Source organism: Elephas maximus, chromosome 4 (assembly GCF_024166365.1).
Source record: "Elephas maximus indicus isolate mEleMax1 chromosome 4, mEleMax1 primary haplotype, whole genome shotgun sequence".
Classification (NCBI taxonomy): domain Eukaryota; kingdom Metazoa; phylum Chordata; class Mammalia; order Proboscidea; family Elephantidae; genus Elephas; species Elephas maximus.
This window is the reverse complement of record NC_064822.1, coordinates 132,614,702-132,633,107: the sequence shown is the minus strand read 5'-3', so window position 1 is coordinate 132,633,107 and position 18,406 is coordinate 132,614,702. Positions and strand designations below refer to the sequence as shown.

The window sequence follows — 18,406 nt, the reverse complement described above, 5'->3', positions numbered from 1 at the left end:
CTGAACAGAGACGTTGACAGCCTTTGTTCCAGACTGTCTTCTCAAGGATATTAGTATAGCAAAAGGACTCTTTGGGTGGTGCAAAGTGTTAACACACTCTGCTGCTAACTGAAAGGCCGAACATTTGAGTCCACCCAGAGTTGCCTTGAAAGAAAGGCCTGGTGATATACTTCCAAAAAATCAGCCAGCGAAAACCCTACGGAACACAGTTCTACTCCGACATGCATGAAATCACCATGAGTTGAAATCGACTCAACGGCAACGGGTGGTGGTGGTAGTACAGCAAATGATCTTGGAAGATAAAAACAGGGTTTCCGTAGAAACAGGGAAAAGATTTTAAAGGAGTAGAAATCCATTTAAAAGATTGAGGTTTCCTAGGTTCGAGGTTGCTCAGGTATGATAAAAACTTACCTGGGCATCTGGGATTGGAGGACAAGGGAAATCAATGCAAACACAAAGCTTATGGAGTTTTCTGCACTGTGAGTCAGAAAGTCATTTGTCTCTGACTCAGGAGTCTCATGTCTTTTGCTATCAATATGAAACTGTGGCAGACTAACCTGCTAGCTTGCAAGTAGGGTAAAATCTCTGACTCTTCACAGTTCTTGGCAGGCTGAAACCTTGAAGGCCAAAAAGGCAGCTATTGTAGTTAGTAATTTATTGTAATTCAATAATTTATTGTAATTCAATAAAGCACAATAAGTTATTGGCTATAGACATGGTAAAGCTGGACAGAGGCTAGAGTTATTTTAGAGATAGAATTAAAAAATACTTCTGTGAATTGGGAAAAGAATTAGTAAAGAGTAATGGTTTTGAGCCACATAAGATAATGCTTGTCCCATTAAAAATAAATAGGCAATATAGGAGATGATACTTGTTTGTTTGAGAAACAAAGCAATTTAGTTAGATAAAGCCTTGAGTTGGTGATTTTGGGAGATGGAAAAATATTAGTATGCACATGAAGAAATTAAACAGTCAGGAAGAAGGTGACCCATCTAGGTTGGTTAACAAAATGCTGGGTAAAACATGGGTCAAAATTGAAAATAGTAACCTAACTTGGTTGTGATGGGGGAATCATCTACTTTCAGAACAGTGTCCTTTGCCCTTGTTTCTGGCTTCTGCAGAATGTACTTTTTTTTTTCTCTCTTCAGGAATGTAATCTAACATGTACCAAACTGGTCTTTATACTCCAAGAAAAAATTTAAAATCAAAGAAGAGAGCAAAAAACTCCTACCCTAACATGAGTGGTCATAGAGCCTTGTCTTTTTATATATATGTCTGCCTGGTTATATCATGTGTTGAGATCATTAAGTTCAATTTTCCTATTCTGAAAAATTGTCCTTATGTTTTATTAGGGTCCTGGTTATTGGCTCCCTCTTTATCTATTTAGATTCTGCCTCTAGCCAGCTATTATAGAGCTCACACCTTGACAGTTCGCCTCTGGCAAAAAAAAAAAAAAAAAAAACTGGCAAAGCAGATATAAAATGCCACCCCAGCCTACCTGCGGGGACCTGATCAGTTATCTGTCTCCTCTGCTTTAGATTGCAACTCCAGATTCTTTCTTCCTTTTTTACTTGATGTTTTGGAGAGATGATACATTTACAAAGTTCAAAAATAAAAACAAATTAAAAGATATACTCTGAGAAGTCTTGTCCCCACCCTGTCCCCATCCATTTCTTCACCTTAGATTTCCTTGTTTATTTATTATTTTATAATTATGTATATATTTGTGTAAGCTGCCGAAGATTGTTTCTGGAACAAGGGACAATACATCTATAAAAATTCTGACCAGAGATTTTCCATCTAATACTTTTCACATTTGATTAGACTTGTCAGCTGACATGTTATTCAGTTGACATATACATTTCTTATTAATGCTTATTGGGTAAAGTACAATTTTTAGTTATAACAGCATTTAAGAGTAATTTATCTCAAAGCCTACAGAAAGTTATTAGCCAAGAAACCTTATATTTTTATTTATTTTCTTTTCAATGTTACAATTTTCTTAGCTGTGATCTGCATTTATGATTTTCTATAGGCTTCCATAGAAACAATAAGGAGTTTAATTCTACATGACACGACATCATAATCTTAATTCTATACAGAGTAAATAAGAAACTCTCCCATTCATTTTATGTGGGAACAAATTTCTCCAACCCTCTGAAATTCCTAGTGGCCAATAGAACTGTGTGAGCTCATATTTTCCCAGGTTCCATATATTAAGTGCTTCCCTTCACAGCAAAACTTAAAGTAATTGTTTGAAGTAAATGATTCTACTTCTATACTTCTCATTTCTTCTTCAACCCTTCCATTTGGGTCTGTCCCCACTATGGGACTAAGATTGGTCTTCTCTTAAACACAGTAATAACTTCCATGCTGCCAAAACCGGTGCTCACTGGGAGTTCTCATCTTTCTAGGCCTCTCAATAGCACTTGGCAGCTACCCCACTCTCTCTTTAAGACACTTTCTTCATCTCACTTACTGGACACTAGTCTCCTGGTTTCCCTCTTGTGGAGTTTACATTAACTTTACCCAAAAAACTTGGTCTTTGTCTTGGATTCCTGAGAGATGTTGTTGTTAGCTGCAACATAGGACTAAAAAGCAGTGAATTTATGGAGTTAAGAGGTGAGTAGATTAAAAAAAAAAAAAAAAGCCCCACTTTTCACTTCAGTTTTGACATCAACTGCTCAGGTAACACTTTCTTTTCTGACCCTAACCACCCAAAGTGAGGTCAGATCTCATAAGTTAAAAGGACACCATCCTTCAGATTGTCAAATAGGCAGATGCCAGCCACCAGATTGGGAGTCCCCTGACTCATGATCACCCCATATGTTATGGAGTAGAACTGCTCCATAGGCTTTTCTTCACTGTAATCTCTTTATGAAAGCAGGTTGCCAGAACTTTTCTTCTACTCAGCTGCTGGGTGGGTTTGAACCACCAAACTTTTGATTAGCAGTCAGTCACAAACTGCTTGCATCACCCATGCTCCTTTTCCTGAGAAATAATCTGTTAAAGAAAAACAAACAAACAAAATACCTTGGAATTTAAGTGTCTTGGATGAGGACTCAAGACCACATATAACTAACAGGTTAGGTGTGGTGATGAGGTAACTCTGGAGTGGGGGCTGGCCAGGCCAGGAAGACCTACCTCATGATATCTCATAATCACCTTGTGAGACCAACCAACCTCAGAGGAGAAGGCTGGAGTTTCATTACGTAATGAGACTGGCAATAAAACCTCTAGACACGGAAGCTGCACAGGCTTCCTGACTGGTGAAAGACATCCATGCAAGTGAGAAGGTAGCGCATTCTTTTTTGGGACGTGGAAGCTTCACATTGGGAACCCTCCCAGACCTCACCCTATGCGTCTCTTCATTTATAACATTTTCTTACATGAAAACTGTTATCGTAAGTATAGCACTTTCTGTGAGTTGTTCCAGAGAATTATGGAATCCAAAAGAGTAGGGGATCCAGCAAATCAGAAGTGAGGGGGACTGGGAACTCCTGACCTTAAAGCTGGTACCCTGAGGGGGTAGAGGAACCCCCGAATTTGTAGCCAGTAGATCAGAAGTTAGGAAGCCTGGGGAGCCCCCAAGCTTGCAGCTGGCATCCTGAAGGGGTAGTGGGAAGACCCCAAATTTGTAGCCAAGTGGTCAGAAGTGAGAATGTCATAGGGACTCCCAAACTGTAGTGTGGCATCTGTCTATGTGACATTCTGAAGGGCTGTGTCTTTTTAACTCATGAGATCTGACCTAGCTCTGGGTGGTTAGAATCAGAGAAAGAAGTGTTGCATAGGCAGTTGATGTCAGAACTGAAGTGGGAAGTGGGAATTTTTTTTTTTTTAATCTGCTCACCTCTTAACTCAATGTTTACTGCTTTTAGACCTATGTACTTACTCTTTCTCCTTTGTTCAACTTTAAATACTGGTATGCTCAAGGGATTGAGCCAGGGTTCCTCATGTTTTCTGTCGATACCTTCTTCCTAGGTAATCTTGTCCAATATTTCGGCTTTAAATATTCTTTATGTGGTGAGGATACCCAAACTTACATCTCCAGCCCTGATTTTTCTCCCTAACTCTGGATTCATGTATTCAGTTTCCCACCTGATACTTCCATTTGTGTACCTAATAGGAATCTCAAGTATAAGATGTCCAAAACAGAATTTCTGCTCCTCTCCCAGTTTTCTCCTTCTTGGTGGCATCACTATCCACCAAGCTGTTCAAGATAAAGTCAGGGTGGCATCCATGTTTATCTTTTTTCTTCACTTTTAATGTTCATTTCATGTCTAAAGTATACCCTGAATTCACTCAGTTTTCTTCCTCGCCACTGCTATCACTCTAGACCAGCCACTAGTTACCATTATCTCCTACCTGGATCACTGGGTCATTTCACTTCACTGTTTAAAAGCCACCAAGTGCTTCCAGTAACACATAATAAACTCCATTCTCTTTTCCCTGGCTTACTAAGCTCTACAGGATCTAACCTAAAGGACTTCTTCTCTTACCTCATCTCAGACCATGCTCCCCTTAACACTTTCTGCTATGTACACACTGGCCTTCTTTCTCCAGCACAACAAGTATGTGGTCGCCTTAGGGCCTTTGTACTATATGTTACCTTTGGAATGCTCTTACTCTAGTTCTTAGCTTGATTTGTTCCTTCTAACCATTCAGGACTCAGCTTAAATGTCACCTTATCAGTGTTCCATGTAATATGAACTATTTCCCTCAGCTACTTTGTAGCACAAGATCTTGCCATTTATCTTTACCTGGTGTTTCCTTAAGGAGCCCCGGTGGCCCAGTGTTTAAGCACTTGGCTGCTACTAGAAAGGTTGGTGGTTGGAACCCACCAGCAGCTCCCGGGAAGAAAGATGTGGCGGTCTGCTTCTGCAAAGATTATAGCCTTGGAAACCCTACAGGGCAGTTCTACACTGTCCTATAGGGTTGCTATGAGTTGGAATCAACTCAATGGCAATGAATTTGCTTTGGTTTTGGGCATTTCCTTGCTTATTTATCTGCGTATGTGTTTGTTGACTGTCTCATACTGGTGGAATATAAACTCCGTAAGACAGTATAGACTTTATTTTTCTTTTGTACTGCTGTATCCTAGTCTAACACATGGTGGAGCTTGGCTGTAGGAACATAATGGTGAACACAGATGCTGTTTATTATTGTTACCAAAAAAAGTATATTTAGATAACTTGCTATTTAGTCATTGATTCAACAAATATTTATTGAGCACCTACTACATTCTGGAGCTCTGGTGGCACAGAGGCTGTTTGGCTGCTAACAGAAAGGTCAGCAGTTCGAATCTACCAGCCACTCCTTAGAAACCCTGTGGGGCAGTTCTACTCTAGGCACTGGAGATATGGCAGTGAACAATGCAGACAATGCCCCTGACCTCTTAATATTTCCATTCCAGTAAGGAAGCAGACAATAAAACAGATAAACAAATACATAATACAATGAGTGGAGAGGATGAACTATCTAGCTCTGTAGATAAAGAGGATTCCAGAAGAGGAAGAAGAACTAGGAAGGCCCTCAGTTGGGAATGTGCTTGGCAAATACAAAAAGCAGCAAGGAGTCCATTGTGGCTGGAAAGTATGAGTGAGGGTGAAAGTGGAAGGATATAAAGTCAGCCAGGCAGCCAAGGGCCCATCTTGTGTGGCTTTGTTTGGGCTTTGGATTGTATTCTAATTGTGATGGGAATCCATTAGCAAGTTCAAAGCTGGGGAGTGATGTAATATTTTACTGTACAGAGAATTGGTTTAGGAACTATTTCCTTCTCAAAATGCTCCTTAGGGGCATTGAGAACACAATTATTCTTGAGAAACTTGCAATTTCTGGCCATTTCTTATACATAGGGTCGCTATGAGTCAGAATCCACTCTAAGGCAACAAGTTTGTTTGTTTTTTTTTTTTTTTTTTGACTTATCAGGCCCTGTACTGGTAACTAGAAATCCCAGAATATGTTTCCAGATTTGCACATTCCTTATTGATCGGCCTTAGCTAGACCAGTCTTCCTGGCTTGACAATACCTCTTCACATTCATGTATTCAAGAAAGCATGAAGAGTGAGGAGGAAAGAGAGTAGAACACTTAAGGGAATTCTCTGGCTTTCCGAAGCCTCAAGTATGAATATGTTATAAATAAATTAGTAGAGAGAAAAGGTTGGGTCCTTTCCAAAATTACAAAAAAGAAAAAGAAAAAAGTAAGGTCTCCTTTGGGATACTTTCTGAAGGTTTAATGATTAGTGTAAGTGAAATTGGAGATCATCATGACTCTTTTTAAAGGAAAAACATTCCCTAGGCTTTTTTTTTTTTATCCCTAGGCACTTGAATGACTACTTGAGTAGTGTATTTTTAAAAAGAATTCTGACTTCCTCACACGATTGGCCTATGAGTGAGACATTTTCTGCATCAACCAGGGTGTTAATGAGTAAGAGAATTGCTGGGAAGTTCAGGGAAGGACTCTTTAATGCCTGATCATAAACGAAGACAGGAACCTAAAGAGAATTTTAGGAGAAATGGTGTAGTCCATGTCTGGTTCCTTGAAAGACTGCATTTGGAAATTGTCATTTGAAGACATTCACTTTTGTTTGATGTAGGTTAAATTGGGATGATCCATTCAGATGGGACAACAGTAAGGAAAATGCAGCCAGGCCACTGCCCTCTTGATCAAGAACCAAGGTTTGGGCACAAAACCACAGGTTTACTAGGATGTCCCCGTTTCTTTTGGCTTCTTATGTTAAGATAGAATCAGATCTTTCAAGTACTTAAGAAAAAAATCTCAAATTGGAGTCTCCGCGGTTTACAAAAAGAACTAATTCGAACCAGAGTCTGAGTTCTTTTCTACCTGAACTTATTTGGGATACATTTTGTTGCTTCTTATAAAGTTGTGAGATGGTGGTTTGTGAATTCCTTATACATGATGTTTTACAGTGGCTTCCTGTTATTTTTTTTCCCCTGGATACCAAAATAGCTATGCAGCATGTTCCCATTGTGTGAGGTTGAATAAATCTTTCTAATTTAGAATTAGTCACTTGTGAGATCCTCATTAACATTGTGCATAAAATGTGTTTATTTCTGACCAGTCATGGGCTAAGCCTGAATTAATTTCAGGGTAACATTTTGTTTGTTCCTTTAGTTTGAGAACCTCCACGTCCTCACCTATTCTAATGTTTTTTTTCCCCCCCTTTATTTTTTTTCTTTGACTTCTATGGTGGTGGCCTCTAGTCACTTCCCTGCCTTTTTTCAACGTTACCTCAGAACCCAGTTGTGCTCAGAGCTAATGTGTACCTTGTGAACTTCACCAAACAATGGGCTGATTCAGAGACAGCTCCTGGAAAAGCAGGTTGGAGTTTAAACTCTAAAGTTAAAAAAAAAAAAAAAAGCAAACAACCAGACAAATGTTCAGCATAAAAACGGAACATTCAATGATCCTGGAACGGTGATGACAAAGCTCTGTTTTATGTCTTTGTTCAATATTATAGTCTGTGCATGGGGACAAGTCCCTAGTTGGAAAGAAGGAAAATAAGATTTGATCTCTGAGAAATCAACTAGTAAAGTCTATAGGAATGGACCAAGAGACAGGCTGTGTTTAAGTGACGAATTTTAGAAACTCCTAAAAAGGAATTAAAATATATTTTTGGAAGGAAGAATAAATTGTAGTTAAAACCAAACCAGTCGCCATTGAGATCACCCCAACTCTTAGTGATCCCACCTGTGTCAGAGCAGAACTGTGCTCCATAAGGTTTTCAATGGCTGATTTTTAGAAGATGATTGCCAGCCCTTTCTTCTGAGATTTCTCTGGCTGGGCTGGAACCTCGAACCTTTCAGTTTGCAGCCAAGCATGTTAACTGTTGCACCCATCCAAGGACTCCAAATCGTAATTACTGTTTGGTAAATGGAAACTCAATTGATTATCATGTACCCCCATTTAGAGATAGACTGTTTTCACAAAGGGGGCATGGATTGAATAGTGTACAGAGAAGGTAACCTTGAGGAGAAAGAATTTGGCAGTGTCGCCATCAGTATTCAGAGAGAGGCTGTTGTGACCTCTGGCAAAGCTATCTGGAGGGCTTGGCTATTGGATGGTTCTAGACACAGCAGCCTGTCCAATCTTGACAACATATATCCTGACCCCTTTACCTAACTTGCTTCTCAAGAAACCCTCTGTGTATGCTCTTCCTTCTGTGAGGTTCTCTTATAGGCAGAGGATTGTCTAATCAGCTAATATAGTTCATCATGCTATATAGCTCCATGGGTGCATTTCTCATGGTAAACTAAGAAATTGATATTTTGGCTCCTGTGAGATCATTTAAGGTGAATCTTTTCTAAGAAGAAGATCACTTTAGGGAAGAAGGCTGGCAGAGCTGAGCTTGGGGGGCTGCCAAGCCAAGTGCCTGACCCTGGATTCCACCCAGCAGCTAGCTGGCCTCTTTCTCATCGTTCTGTAACTCCTGAAAATATAAAAGGAGAATAAAGCATTTCTACTCTACCACAGTCAGAAACTCATTTTTAATCTCTACACCATTTGCCTCAATTTTTACTTATAAACACTTAAAAATAGATTTTGGTGATTTGAAGTCTTTTTCTCATATGTATTTTCATATTTTTCCTATGTGACATGTATGGTAAGTAACTTATGTCAAAGTGCCAATCATGAATATTTTAGATTAAAAATTTCTGTAGAAGAGGAAGAATATTGGACATTAGGCATTGGAAAGCTATTCTCCATGAATACCATATTGCTACTTCATAAGGACAACTCTAAGCCACACACTTGGTTTTTGAACTGGAATCAATACTATGAGTAGATGTTGTCTCGTAACTTCCTGTAAAGGATGGAGAGGGGTCATTCTCATACCAGATGCTTCTCATGCCCAGTAGGAATACGCAGAAGGTTTTTATGAGCTATGCTCCATAAGCACACAAGATAGGAGGCACAGAGCACTGGGTCACATGAAAGCATAAGAGAATTGTTGGTCTTGGGAAGGCTAGAGTACCAGCATTCCCTAAGTTCGGAGGAAAAAAGGGCCAAGGTTCTACTTCTATGAAAAGGATCTTAAGGCCGGTAAGCGAGCAAGCTTCAATTTTCCAAAGATAAGAAAAAATCTATTTCAAAATGAGAAATGCTAACGAGCACCAGAACGTTGCCTTCACTCTGTTTTATTACATGACTTCATGCCCTTACAACCCACCCCTAGTTACAGTAATGAGGAAGAGAAATGTCAGAATCATTTTTCTTACTACTGGTACTAGCCTTTGAGAAAATAAACTGAATTTTCACAATACCATAAAAAATGTCACAAGCTATAAAGTTACAGTGATAATGTGGAGCAGATTGGGTATCAGTACGAGAATATAGCCTATTCTCTAAAACACATAATTTACTTTTTCCTACATACTCCACTGACAAATATATTAGGATTATTACATTTTGGAAACATAAATCAAAACAGTAAGTTATCTTCTCACTATAAAGTAAGCTTCATGAAGGCAGAAATTTTAACTGTTTTTTAAGCTGCTGTGTCTCCAGCAAATATGTTCAACTCTTTTCTTACCATTAGTATAAGGGTACACCAGCCACTTTTTGTGCCTCCAGACCTCGGAGGTAAGGAATTATTCCAGCTCTAATGCATGCGTTTAGCATCAAGGTGGGTCCCTTTTAAAATGCGTGAAGCTCGGTGGACAAGAGTTGGAGGCTCATTGTTGTGTAGGTTGAACATTCCTCCATTAGGTGATGCTTCCTGGATGTGTTGGTCTTGTAAACTTTTGCCTTTTTCTCCTTTATTTCTATGAGGTAAGGCTTGCAAGCATAATTATGACTTTCCTGTGTGACAGTTAGGAAGCCCTGATGGGCTTATTTTTGTGTGTGTGTGTGATATTTGGAAAACCAGAGGTTCCCCTTGTACCTAACAGAAAGGCGCCTACGATAAATTATCTATATAGCTTTCATTGGTATATCGTCATACCACAGATTGGTGGCACCACGGTGCTGCTTGTCTCATTGGTGGCTTGTATTACCAGATAATGTTTCTCAAAACCAGTATTACCAATGAAAAATTTACACACACTCATTAGTAAGCATGCATTCCAATGCCGAAAACACATGCCATCCAAAAAAAAAATTAATGTGAAAAATGCAGTAATGAAAAGGATAGTAGGCATTCAATAAAATTTGTTGAATAAATTATTGTGTATATCTTAGAAAGAGGAAGATGATACCATGAGGAAAATATGAACCACATACCTAGGCTGCATTCTAATTCTAGTCCCCTGGTTTGCTTGAAGATCTAGAGAAAAATGCCACATTTTATATAGGGTATCTGGTAGTCTGACTCATACCCTTTTCTCTGTCCCAAGCCCAAAGAATCAATTTCTCTCTGTCTCTACCTCCCCCACCCCTCACCACACACACACCCGGCTCCCCATACTACTATCACCTAAACCAAAAAACAAAACAAAATGAAACAATAAACCCCAAACAAACCTGTTGCTGTTGAGTTGATTCCGACTCCAAGTGACCCTATAGGACAGAGTAGAACTGCCCCGTTAGGGTTTCCAAAGAATGGCTGGTGGATTCGAACTGTCCACCTTTTGGTTAGTAGCCAAATGCTTAACCATTGCACCACTAGGGCTCCTGGCTTGATAATTGCCTGGTGGAGAGTTTTCATGATTAATCAGATCTGAATCCTTATTCTGCTTGACCCTATGAACTATAATAGTTGGCATGAGGGCAACAAGAGGAAAACTGAAGTCTAAATTTATTGAGCCTTTTATTCTTGGAAACCCTGGTGGCGTAGTGGTTAACTGCTACAGCTGCTAACCAAAGGGTTGGCAGTTCAAATCCACCCGGCGCTCCTTGAAAACTCTATGGGGCAGTTCTACTGTGTCCTGTAGGGTTGCTATGAGTCGGAATCGACTCGATGGCACTGGGTTTGGTTTCTTTGTTGTTGTTCTGCTCTTTCCTTCAGTTGTCCCTACTCTCCATTGTCTCTGCTTCCTGGCCTGGTCTTTCCTGGGGTCTAAGATGTATTACTGTCACTCCCCACACCTACCTTCCACTGTTGAAATATCTGTTATATAACATCTTTTTAAGATCTAAGGTTATAAATGACTCATCTTATAATAGTACTACATAACTTGACAGATAATTGATGCAAATGGATAAAGTATTGACCTGACCATCATGAGACCTCATTTCTTGAAGGAGCTTGGCCACCTACCGGTTTTGTGAACTTGGGCTACTCAACCTCCCTGAGTTTCACTTTTCTCCAGTGTAAAATGTGGAGGTTGTCTAGAGTAGTGTTTCTGTAAGTATGTTCTGTAACACTGGTCCAAGAATATATCTCTAAACATAATGTTCTGGGGTCATAATCATTTGAGAATTAATATGTATTTTATAATCTTCTTGTATATTAGCAAGTTAAAGATTCTCACAAGTCCTAAAATAAACTGATTTTTTACCTCATAATTGACTTTTTGCAGAAAAAGAGGTGGATGGCAGTAGGTAACATGTTGCTAGTTCCCTAGAACCTTCTTAAAAGTATCACTAGTTGAAGTTTCTGGAGATTCTGGCTGCAATTACATACCCCTTTATCTTAAGTAAGGTCTCTGGGTGACACAAATGGTTTGCGCTTGACTACTAAACAAAAAGTTGGAGGTTTGAACCCACTCAGAGGTACATTGAAAGACAGGCCTGGTGACCTGCTTTCGAAAGCTCACAGCCTTGAAAACCTTATGGAGCAGTTCTACTCTGCACACATAAGATGTCCACAAGTTGGAATCGTCTAAACAACAACTAACAACAACAGCAATAACAACTAATCTAAAGGTTGGCTGTTTGAATCCACCCAGCAGTGCCATAGAAAAAAAGGCTAACAATTTCCTTCTGTAAAGATTACAGCCAAGAAAACCCTCTGGAGCAGTTCTACTCTGTAATACATGGGGTTCCATGAGTTGGAATTGGCTCCATGGCAACAGTTTGGGCTTTGTTTTTTTTCATTATCTCCAATGTTAGCTACTCTGGGTACAGAGATGAGCAGGCCAGGGTCTCTGTCTTCTAGGGGTAAAGGATCAAAAAGTGGAGCGACACGAACAAATGTAATACAGGATGGCAATTATATATTAAAAGTTTGTTCAAATTTGCCCCGAGTGGGGGCAATGGATGAGGAAGGGGGAGACTCCACAGGTGAAGTGCTATTTGAACTGAGTCCTGAGGGATATTTGTAATAATTCACCAGGTAGAGAAGGTGGGAAAAGGTATTCCAGGCAGTGGAAACAACATGTGCACAGGCACAGAGGCATACAATCTCAAGGCATGTTCTAGGTCTGTGAGATGATCCTGTGGTTATGGAGGCTGACAAGGGAGAGAGGAGCAGGAGAAAGTTCTGTTACAGGGATGGAGGCCTAATTGCCTTGTGCTTTAAGTGCCCTTCTAAGGAGTCTGAATGGGAGTTTCCTGTAGGCAGAGGAAACCATCCTTAGAATGGCTTTTAATTAGGGGAATTACATGTTCAATCAGTATTTAGAAAGAGAATTCTGGAGTGGTAGGTGATAAAAGAGGGAAGAGACTGGCAGAGAAGCTAATCATGATTCTATTAAAATGGCTCAATTAAGAGGTGATAAAGGGTTGAATAATGACAATGGCAGAGGATGCCACGGAGGGGGCGGATTTGAGAAATTTAGGTGCTCAACAGACTTTGAGGGCTGATTAGATGTAAGGTGAGAAAGAAAGGAGAATACAAAATATCTCTGCAGTACCTAGCTTGAGCAAGTGTTGTGTGATTACAACATTCACTGAGGTAGGAATTTAGAGGAGTAGACTGTTTTCAAATAGATTTGTGAATTGGACTCGGGATTCTATGACATTAGAGTCATTTTTCCTGTAAGAACACGTCCAATGATTTTTATGTTTCAGAGATCAAGGATGATTAAAAACTCTATTCGCTGTAAGAATATTCAACATTCACCCAAAAAAAAAAAAAAAAACCGTTCTAAACCCAAATTTGGTAGGTACTTAACACATTCCTGTCAACAAAATTCTAGATCCAAGAATAATTTAACAACATTCAAATCTATCCATTTCTTTTGATTTTATCTCTAAAAAAGAGATAAAAATTAGAAATAATCATTGCTGGGACTATGAATCCATTTGATTCTTAATTAAAAGTTCTTTTTCCAGCCATAGATTATCCAATATATATTAATCTCTCAGTAGAAATTTGTGAAATTATTTTCATTTTCTATGCAGGAACAGCATAGGACATCAAAAGTTTTAATGGCTATTTAAATGTAAGCCATTTTTTTTTAACCTATCTCCAAATTGGTGTTTAATACTCAGAATTGTTGCCGCTAATGCATTAAAAATACATTGTGTTTGTAGCAAGAGAGTGGGAATGTTTCAAAAGTGTATGTGTATGTCAGTGATAATTAGAAAAATAGTCTTTTACTAGTCAATTTTTTTTTTTGGAAGAAGTCCTTGCTTGCCTATTGTATAGTATTTAACAAAGATTTAATTATTTTCCTAACAACAATTTGAAGGGTTCTTTTATTTAGGGGGAATATCCTCTCTTTAAGAGGTAGGATGTGGAAATGAGCATGATTGAGATTGGGTGCACAAAACCATCCACACCTCCCTGATTAGGTCAGAGAATTTTGCTTTTATCTGGAAAACTACCTTCTGTTAGCACCAGAGACAAACTATACAATCCATGGTCACTGATTCATGAAACAACTGCCTGTTTTGAATTTTTGGTCAAAGAAAACCAAGAATCTAGAAACTCTCTTGAGCTGGTGGAGAGAAACTGTTACACATAGTTTGTCAAAGGAAGTGAAATACAGTGCCCACCTTAAAAACAAACTCAATTATCAAAATGGCTACACATCATAAAGTGAAAACAGTAGGTGCAGTCAGAGAGCGAACTGAGATTTTTTAGCATCGTAAAGAAACAAAGATATAAATTGAACGGTCTTATTATGATAGGGAAGACTACCTCTCCCTCCCCCGAACCATGGTACATTTAAGGCAGCTCCATGAAATTGTTTAGAAATAAATTTAAAATGTTTGGAATACAGGTAAATGTAATGATTGTTTCACTATTCCAGGGTTAGGGATAAAGGTTGCTGTGTCTAAACCCTCAGATTTTGTAGATTTCTAAAAGAATTTTATTATTTTTAGAGAAAATTTTGTATTCTTGAAAAAAAACTTTGCAGAAATGAATTGAGACACAAGGTCTCTTTACTTCACAGCAAAACAGCCTCAACTTCCCTATAGTCGAAATAGAGGACAGAGAAGTCAGTTTGTGGTTTCTGAAATCCAACAACCTAGCATTGCGCTGTGCCATTCTCTCCCCTGATCCAGTGCCACTCCCTTCACATGATATCTGTTTACTTTAGAGGAGGCAGTTTTTGAGAAAGGGTCATAAATATCCTGGCCCAGTGCCCCAGGAGCCATGCCAAGCAAAAGAACATATCCGCCTAGAGATAGCCCTTGTAATATTTAAATGTGTGGGTTAATTTTTTATCTGCTTTAATAACTGGATGTTTTCTTCCCTCTCTACCTCTCTGTTTTCTGTTTCTGCTCCGAAGCTGTGGGCACAGACAACCCTGCAGGCAAATTACCCCAGAGCATATCACAAGACAGTCCAATAAGGAAGGCTTAAATTCACGGATCCGGAGCCCTGATTTTTTTCCGAAATGGCAGGTGTGAGTGGCTGTTTAAAATATTCTATGTTTATCTTCAACTTCTTGTTCTGGGTAAGTTTTTTCTTTTAATTATCAATTTTATGAAAGGAAGGGGAGCTTGATATAAATATCATAAACGAGAACAGACTCTGTACTAGAGAAACAGGAGGAGGAGGAAAATGTATTTTCCATTTACTTGTTTGGATTTGCTTGTTCTTTGGTTATTTCAGTAATTGAAAAGGAGCCAATCACTCAAAAAAAGTGGGCTTCAGGATCTCTGGGGATAAACATTTCATAAATGTTTTGATATCATTGCAAAACAATCATGGAGGAAGAAAATGTCCCTTAATTAAAGGAGAGTTATTCCTAGTTGGATATCATGCAGGCCTCCTCAGTTTAAGGACTCTGTGGGAAAAAACATGATCTGATCCATTCCTGAGCCCAATATCTGATTCCCACCCACCCTTTATGTCTGGGTTTGAAGCAGGTGAACTGCGGATGTGGGATGATAAATACATGAAAAGAAACTTGAAGGCGGGGGAAACAATAAGATCATCCAGTCATAGAAACTAAAAGCTTGCTAAACTGTGCCAGTAGGTACATATAAGCATTTTAAAGTCATTTTTTTTTAATGTGTCACCACTCTTCAATCAACAAGATGTGTATTTCAGTGGGTTGTTATGCGTCTCTTAAAAGTTCTTTGATATAACATATATCAGAAAAATTGGTAAGTATCATCGAACACTGGAAAATGGAAAAAGAAAGTGTGAAAAGGGCAGGCTGGGATGATGGGAAATTGATGTTGTCATATTTAGTATATTTGTTGCAATTAAAGACTGAAATCGATGTTGTCATTTTTGGTATATTTGTTGCAATTAAAGACTGTTCAAAAGTAAATTCACGGAGATAGCCTATAGCATCTCAATGGAAAAAAAAAAGCATCTTGTATACTGGATTAAAAAAAAAAAGTGGCTTTTGCAATAGAAACAGGAAAGAATTATCGTTTTGTTTTTTTACCCGCCTATCACTTTTTATCACTTAGTAAGAAACCCTGGTAGTGCAGCGGTTAAGAGCTACAGCTACTAACCAAAAGGTCAGCTGTTCAAATCCACCAGGTGTTCCTTGGAAACCATATGGGGCAGTTCCACTCTGTCCTATAGGGTCCCTGTGAGTCAGAATTGACTTGATGGCAATGGGTTTGGTTTGGTTTTATCTTAGTAAACAAGCCATTGGTATCTTTATGTTGAAAAATTTTCTGTCCTGTTAAAATAATGATTAAAAAAAAAAAAAAAAACCAAACCCAGTGCCGTCGAGTTGATTCTGACTCATAGTGACCCCATAGGACAGAGTAGAACTGCCCCATAGAGTTTCCAAGGGGCTCCTGGTGGATTTGAACTGCCAACCCTTTGGTTAGCAGCCATAGCACTTAACCACTATGCCACCAGGGTTTCCATGCTTAAACTTAACTACATGAGTACAGTCCTATTGTACAGAATGACTTTTCATTCACTGGTCAGTAGCCCTAAAGAGTACAGATGATATACTGGTGAATTAAGTAAGCAAAGAAATGGAATAATGTACAGAAGGTTTGTCCTTTGTACTTTCTCTTTTCCCTGGAAAAATGGACTGCTTTTGCAAATTTTAAATGAAGCTCATGCGTATATGGCAGTTTTTAAAAAAGTTAGCCCTGATACATTTCATTCCTTGAAATATTTAAAACTGGTTAAACATTGGGAGTAGAATATAAACAAAGAAATGCCTATGTCCTTTGGTTTTATTTTGTTTTGTCTTTTTATTATGGGGAACTTTGAACATCCAAAGAGAAGAAAGAATAGGGTAATCAAACCCATCACTGAGCCCCAGCTGCCATGAAACCATCCCCAACCTCTCCCTGATCATACTCTCATTCACCTACCCCCTCCCATATTATTTTTAAGCAAACCTCACATATATAATTTCATGTGCAAATATTTTAATATATGTCTCTAAAAGATAATAATTCTTTTTAAAAACCATAGCCACTCTGTCATCACCATACTTTAAAAATTAATACGAATTTCTTAATCATCAAATGTCCACCCAGGATTCGAATTTCTGATTGCCTCGTAAATGTTCCTACAGTATCCAAATAAGGTGCAAACAGTGCAATTGTTTGATATATCCTGTTTGTCTTTTTTAACCTTTAAGTTCCCTTTCCAGCTTCATCTGTTTTTTTCTCATTGCAACTTTATGTACTTCTGTGTGTTGTCTTTTCACATTTCCCACGGTCTGGATTTTGCTGTTTGCATTACCATGGTGTAGTGTGACATGGCCCTCTGTCTTCTGTATTATCTGTAAGTTAGTAGTTGTATCTGGAAGTTTGATAAGATTCATGTCAATTTTTTTTTTTTTTGGCACAGCTACTTTATAGAAGTATTGTGTTCTTTCATCAGGAGGCCTGTATTGTCAGGTTGTATCTCTTTTTGTGATGCTTAAGAACCTAAATCCATTAATTCATTGAGAGAGGAAAATTGGTGATATTCTAGTTCTTTCAATTTTTCTTCACCTATTAGTTGAAATATACTACATAAAAAGAAGTTTTTTAATCTACTCTTTGATCACCGGTGGTATCCAATTTATATAGAGAAGGCAGCATAAACACTCCTTTCTTTATTTTTATTTACTAGGATTCATGCTCTGTCCTATAGGGTTGCTACGATTCGGAATTGACTCGACGGCACTGGGTTTGTCTGGGTAGGATTCATGTGATGAGTTAATTTTCTGGTATCTTCCAACAGTAATAAATTACCTTTTTTTTTTCAGTATCTGTATGAATTCATAGATTTAATCTCAATTGCAGTTATCCTTAAGAACGTGCAACCTATTCCATCTTTGGCCAGAAGAGCCTCTTAAAGTTGGCTCCTGAGTCCTTTTGACATAATCCTAATAACTTTCATAGCATCTTCACTATCTGGTATGACAAGATGTTCCAGTCTCACTTGCCTGATTCCTACTAAAGACCTGGAATCAGTTATTTCTCCAAGAAGTCCTGATTCCTGTTTTTAAAGAACTATAACCATTGTCTTCTTTTTATGGTACATAATCTATATGACTCATTGAAACTAACTAAAATATGGATATGCTGATAAATATGGTTCTTATTTTAATATGATATGTCCAACCCAATCCAGTAACAATCCTCAGATTATGGAACAATTAAATTATGTCTCTGTTGTTTAATAACACCATGCAAAGTGCCGATGCCTATTGTGAATGCCTCAGAGCTCAGTCCCTCATTCTATAGCTAATCAGGAATTTGGAATGGACCTGAATTTTAACCCTAAGTGATGTAGATAGTCTAGGAAAAGGGTTCTTTATAGGTTGAGGATCATACATTTAAGATTAAGAGTTAAGGTGAATTGTAGAGACCTGTATTCTGCTATGCCTACACAGTATCACTGCTTTCACTAGGGAGCTCTAATTATTTTATGCTTACTGTTTTCTTCTGGTTTCTCTGATAACAAAGACGAGGTGTTACTGATGCTTTAGATTTCAGACCTATCTCTCACTTCCTTCTGGGTAAAAGGTCTTGTTCCCCCCATCATCACGTGGTAGGGTTTACGGTATCTGTAGGAGAGATCTTGAAATGGAGTCCATGAGTGATAGTAACAGTTGTAAACACCAGTGATGGTATCTCGGCCAACAGGTACCATTAATATTTTAACTCAAAATCTAGAGAGCAGGAGGA

At 38.5% G+C, this 18,406-nt stretch overlaps 1 protein-coding gene across 3 annotated transcripts in view; it reads left to right on the top strand.

The window, feature by feature from the left end:
- The first annotated feature begins 3,263 nt into the window (after positions 1-3,263).
- TSPAN8 (tetraspanin 8) overlaps positions 3,264-18,406 on the top strand; it is a 54,204-nt gene continuing 39,061 nt past the window's right edge. Inside the window, exons 1-2 of one of the 3 annotated variants that reach the window (XM_049883894.1) lie at positions 3,264-3,296; positions 14,584-14,751. In XM_049883894.1, the coding sequence (XP_049739851.1) occupies positions 14,692-14,751 (60 nt within the window). In that variant the 5' untranslated portion in view covers positions 3,264-3,296; positions 14,584-14,691. The other 2 variants (XM_049883893.1, XM_049883892.1) reach the window with 2 other exon arrangements.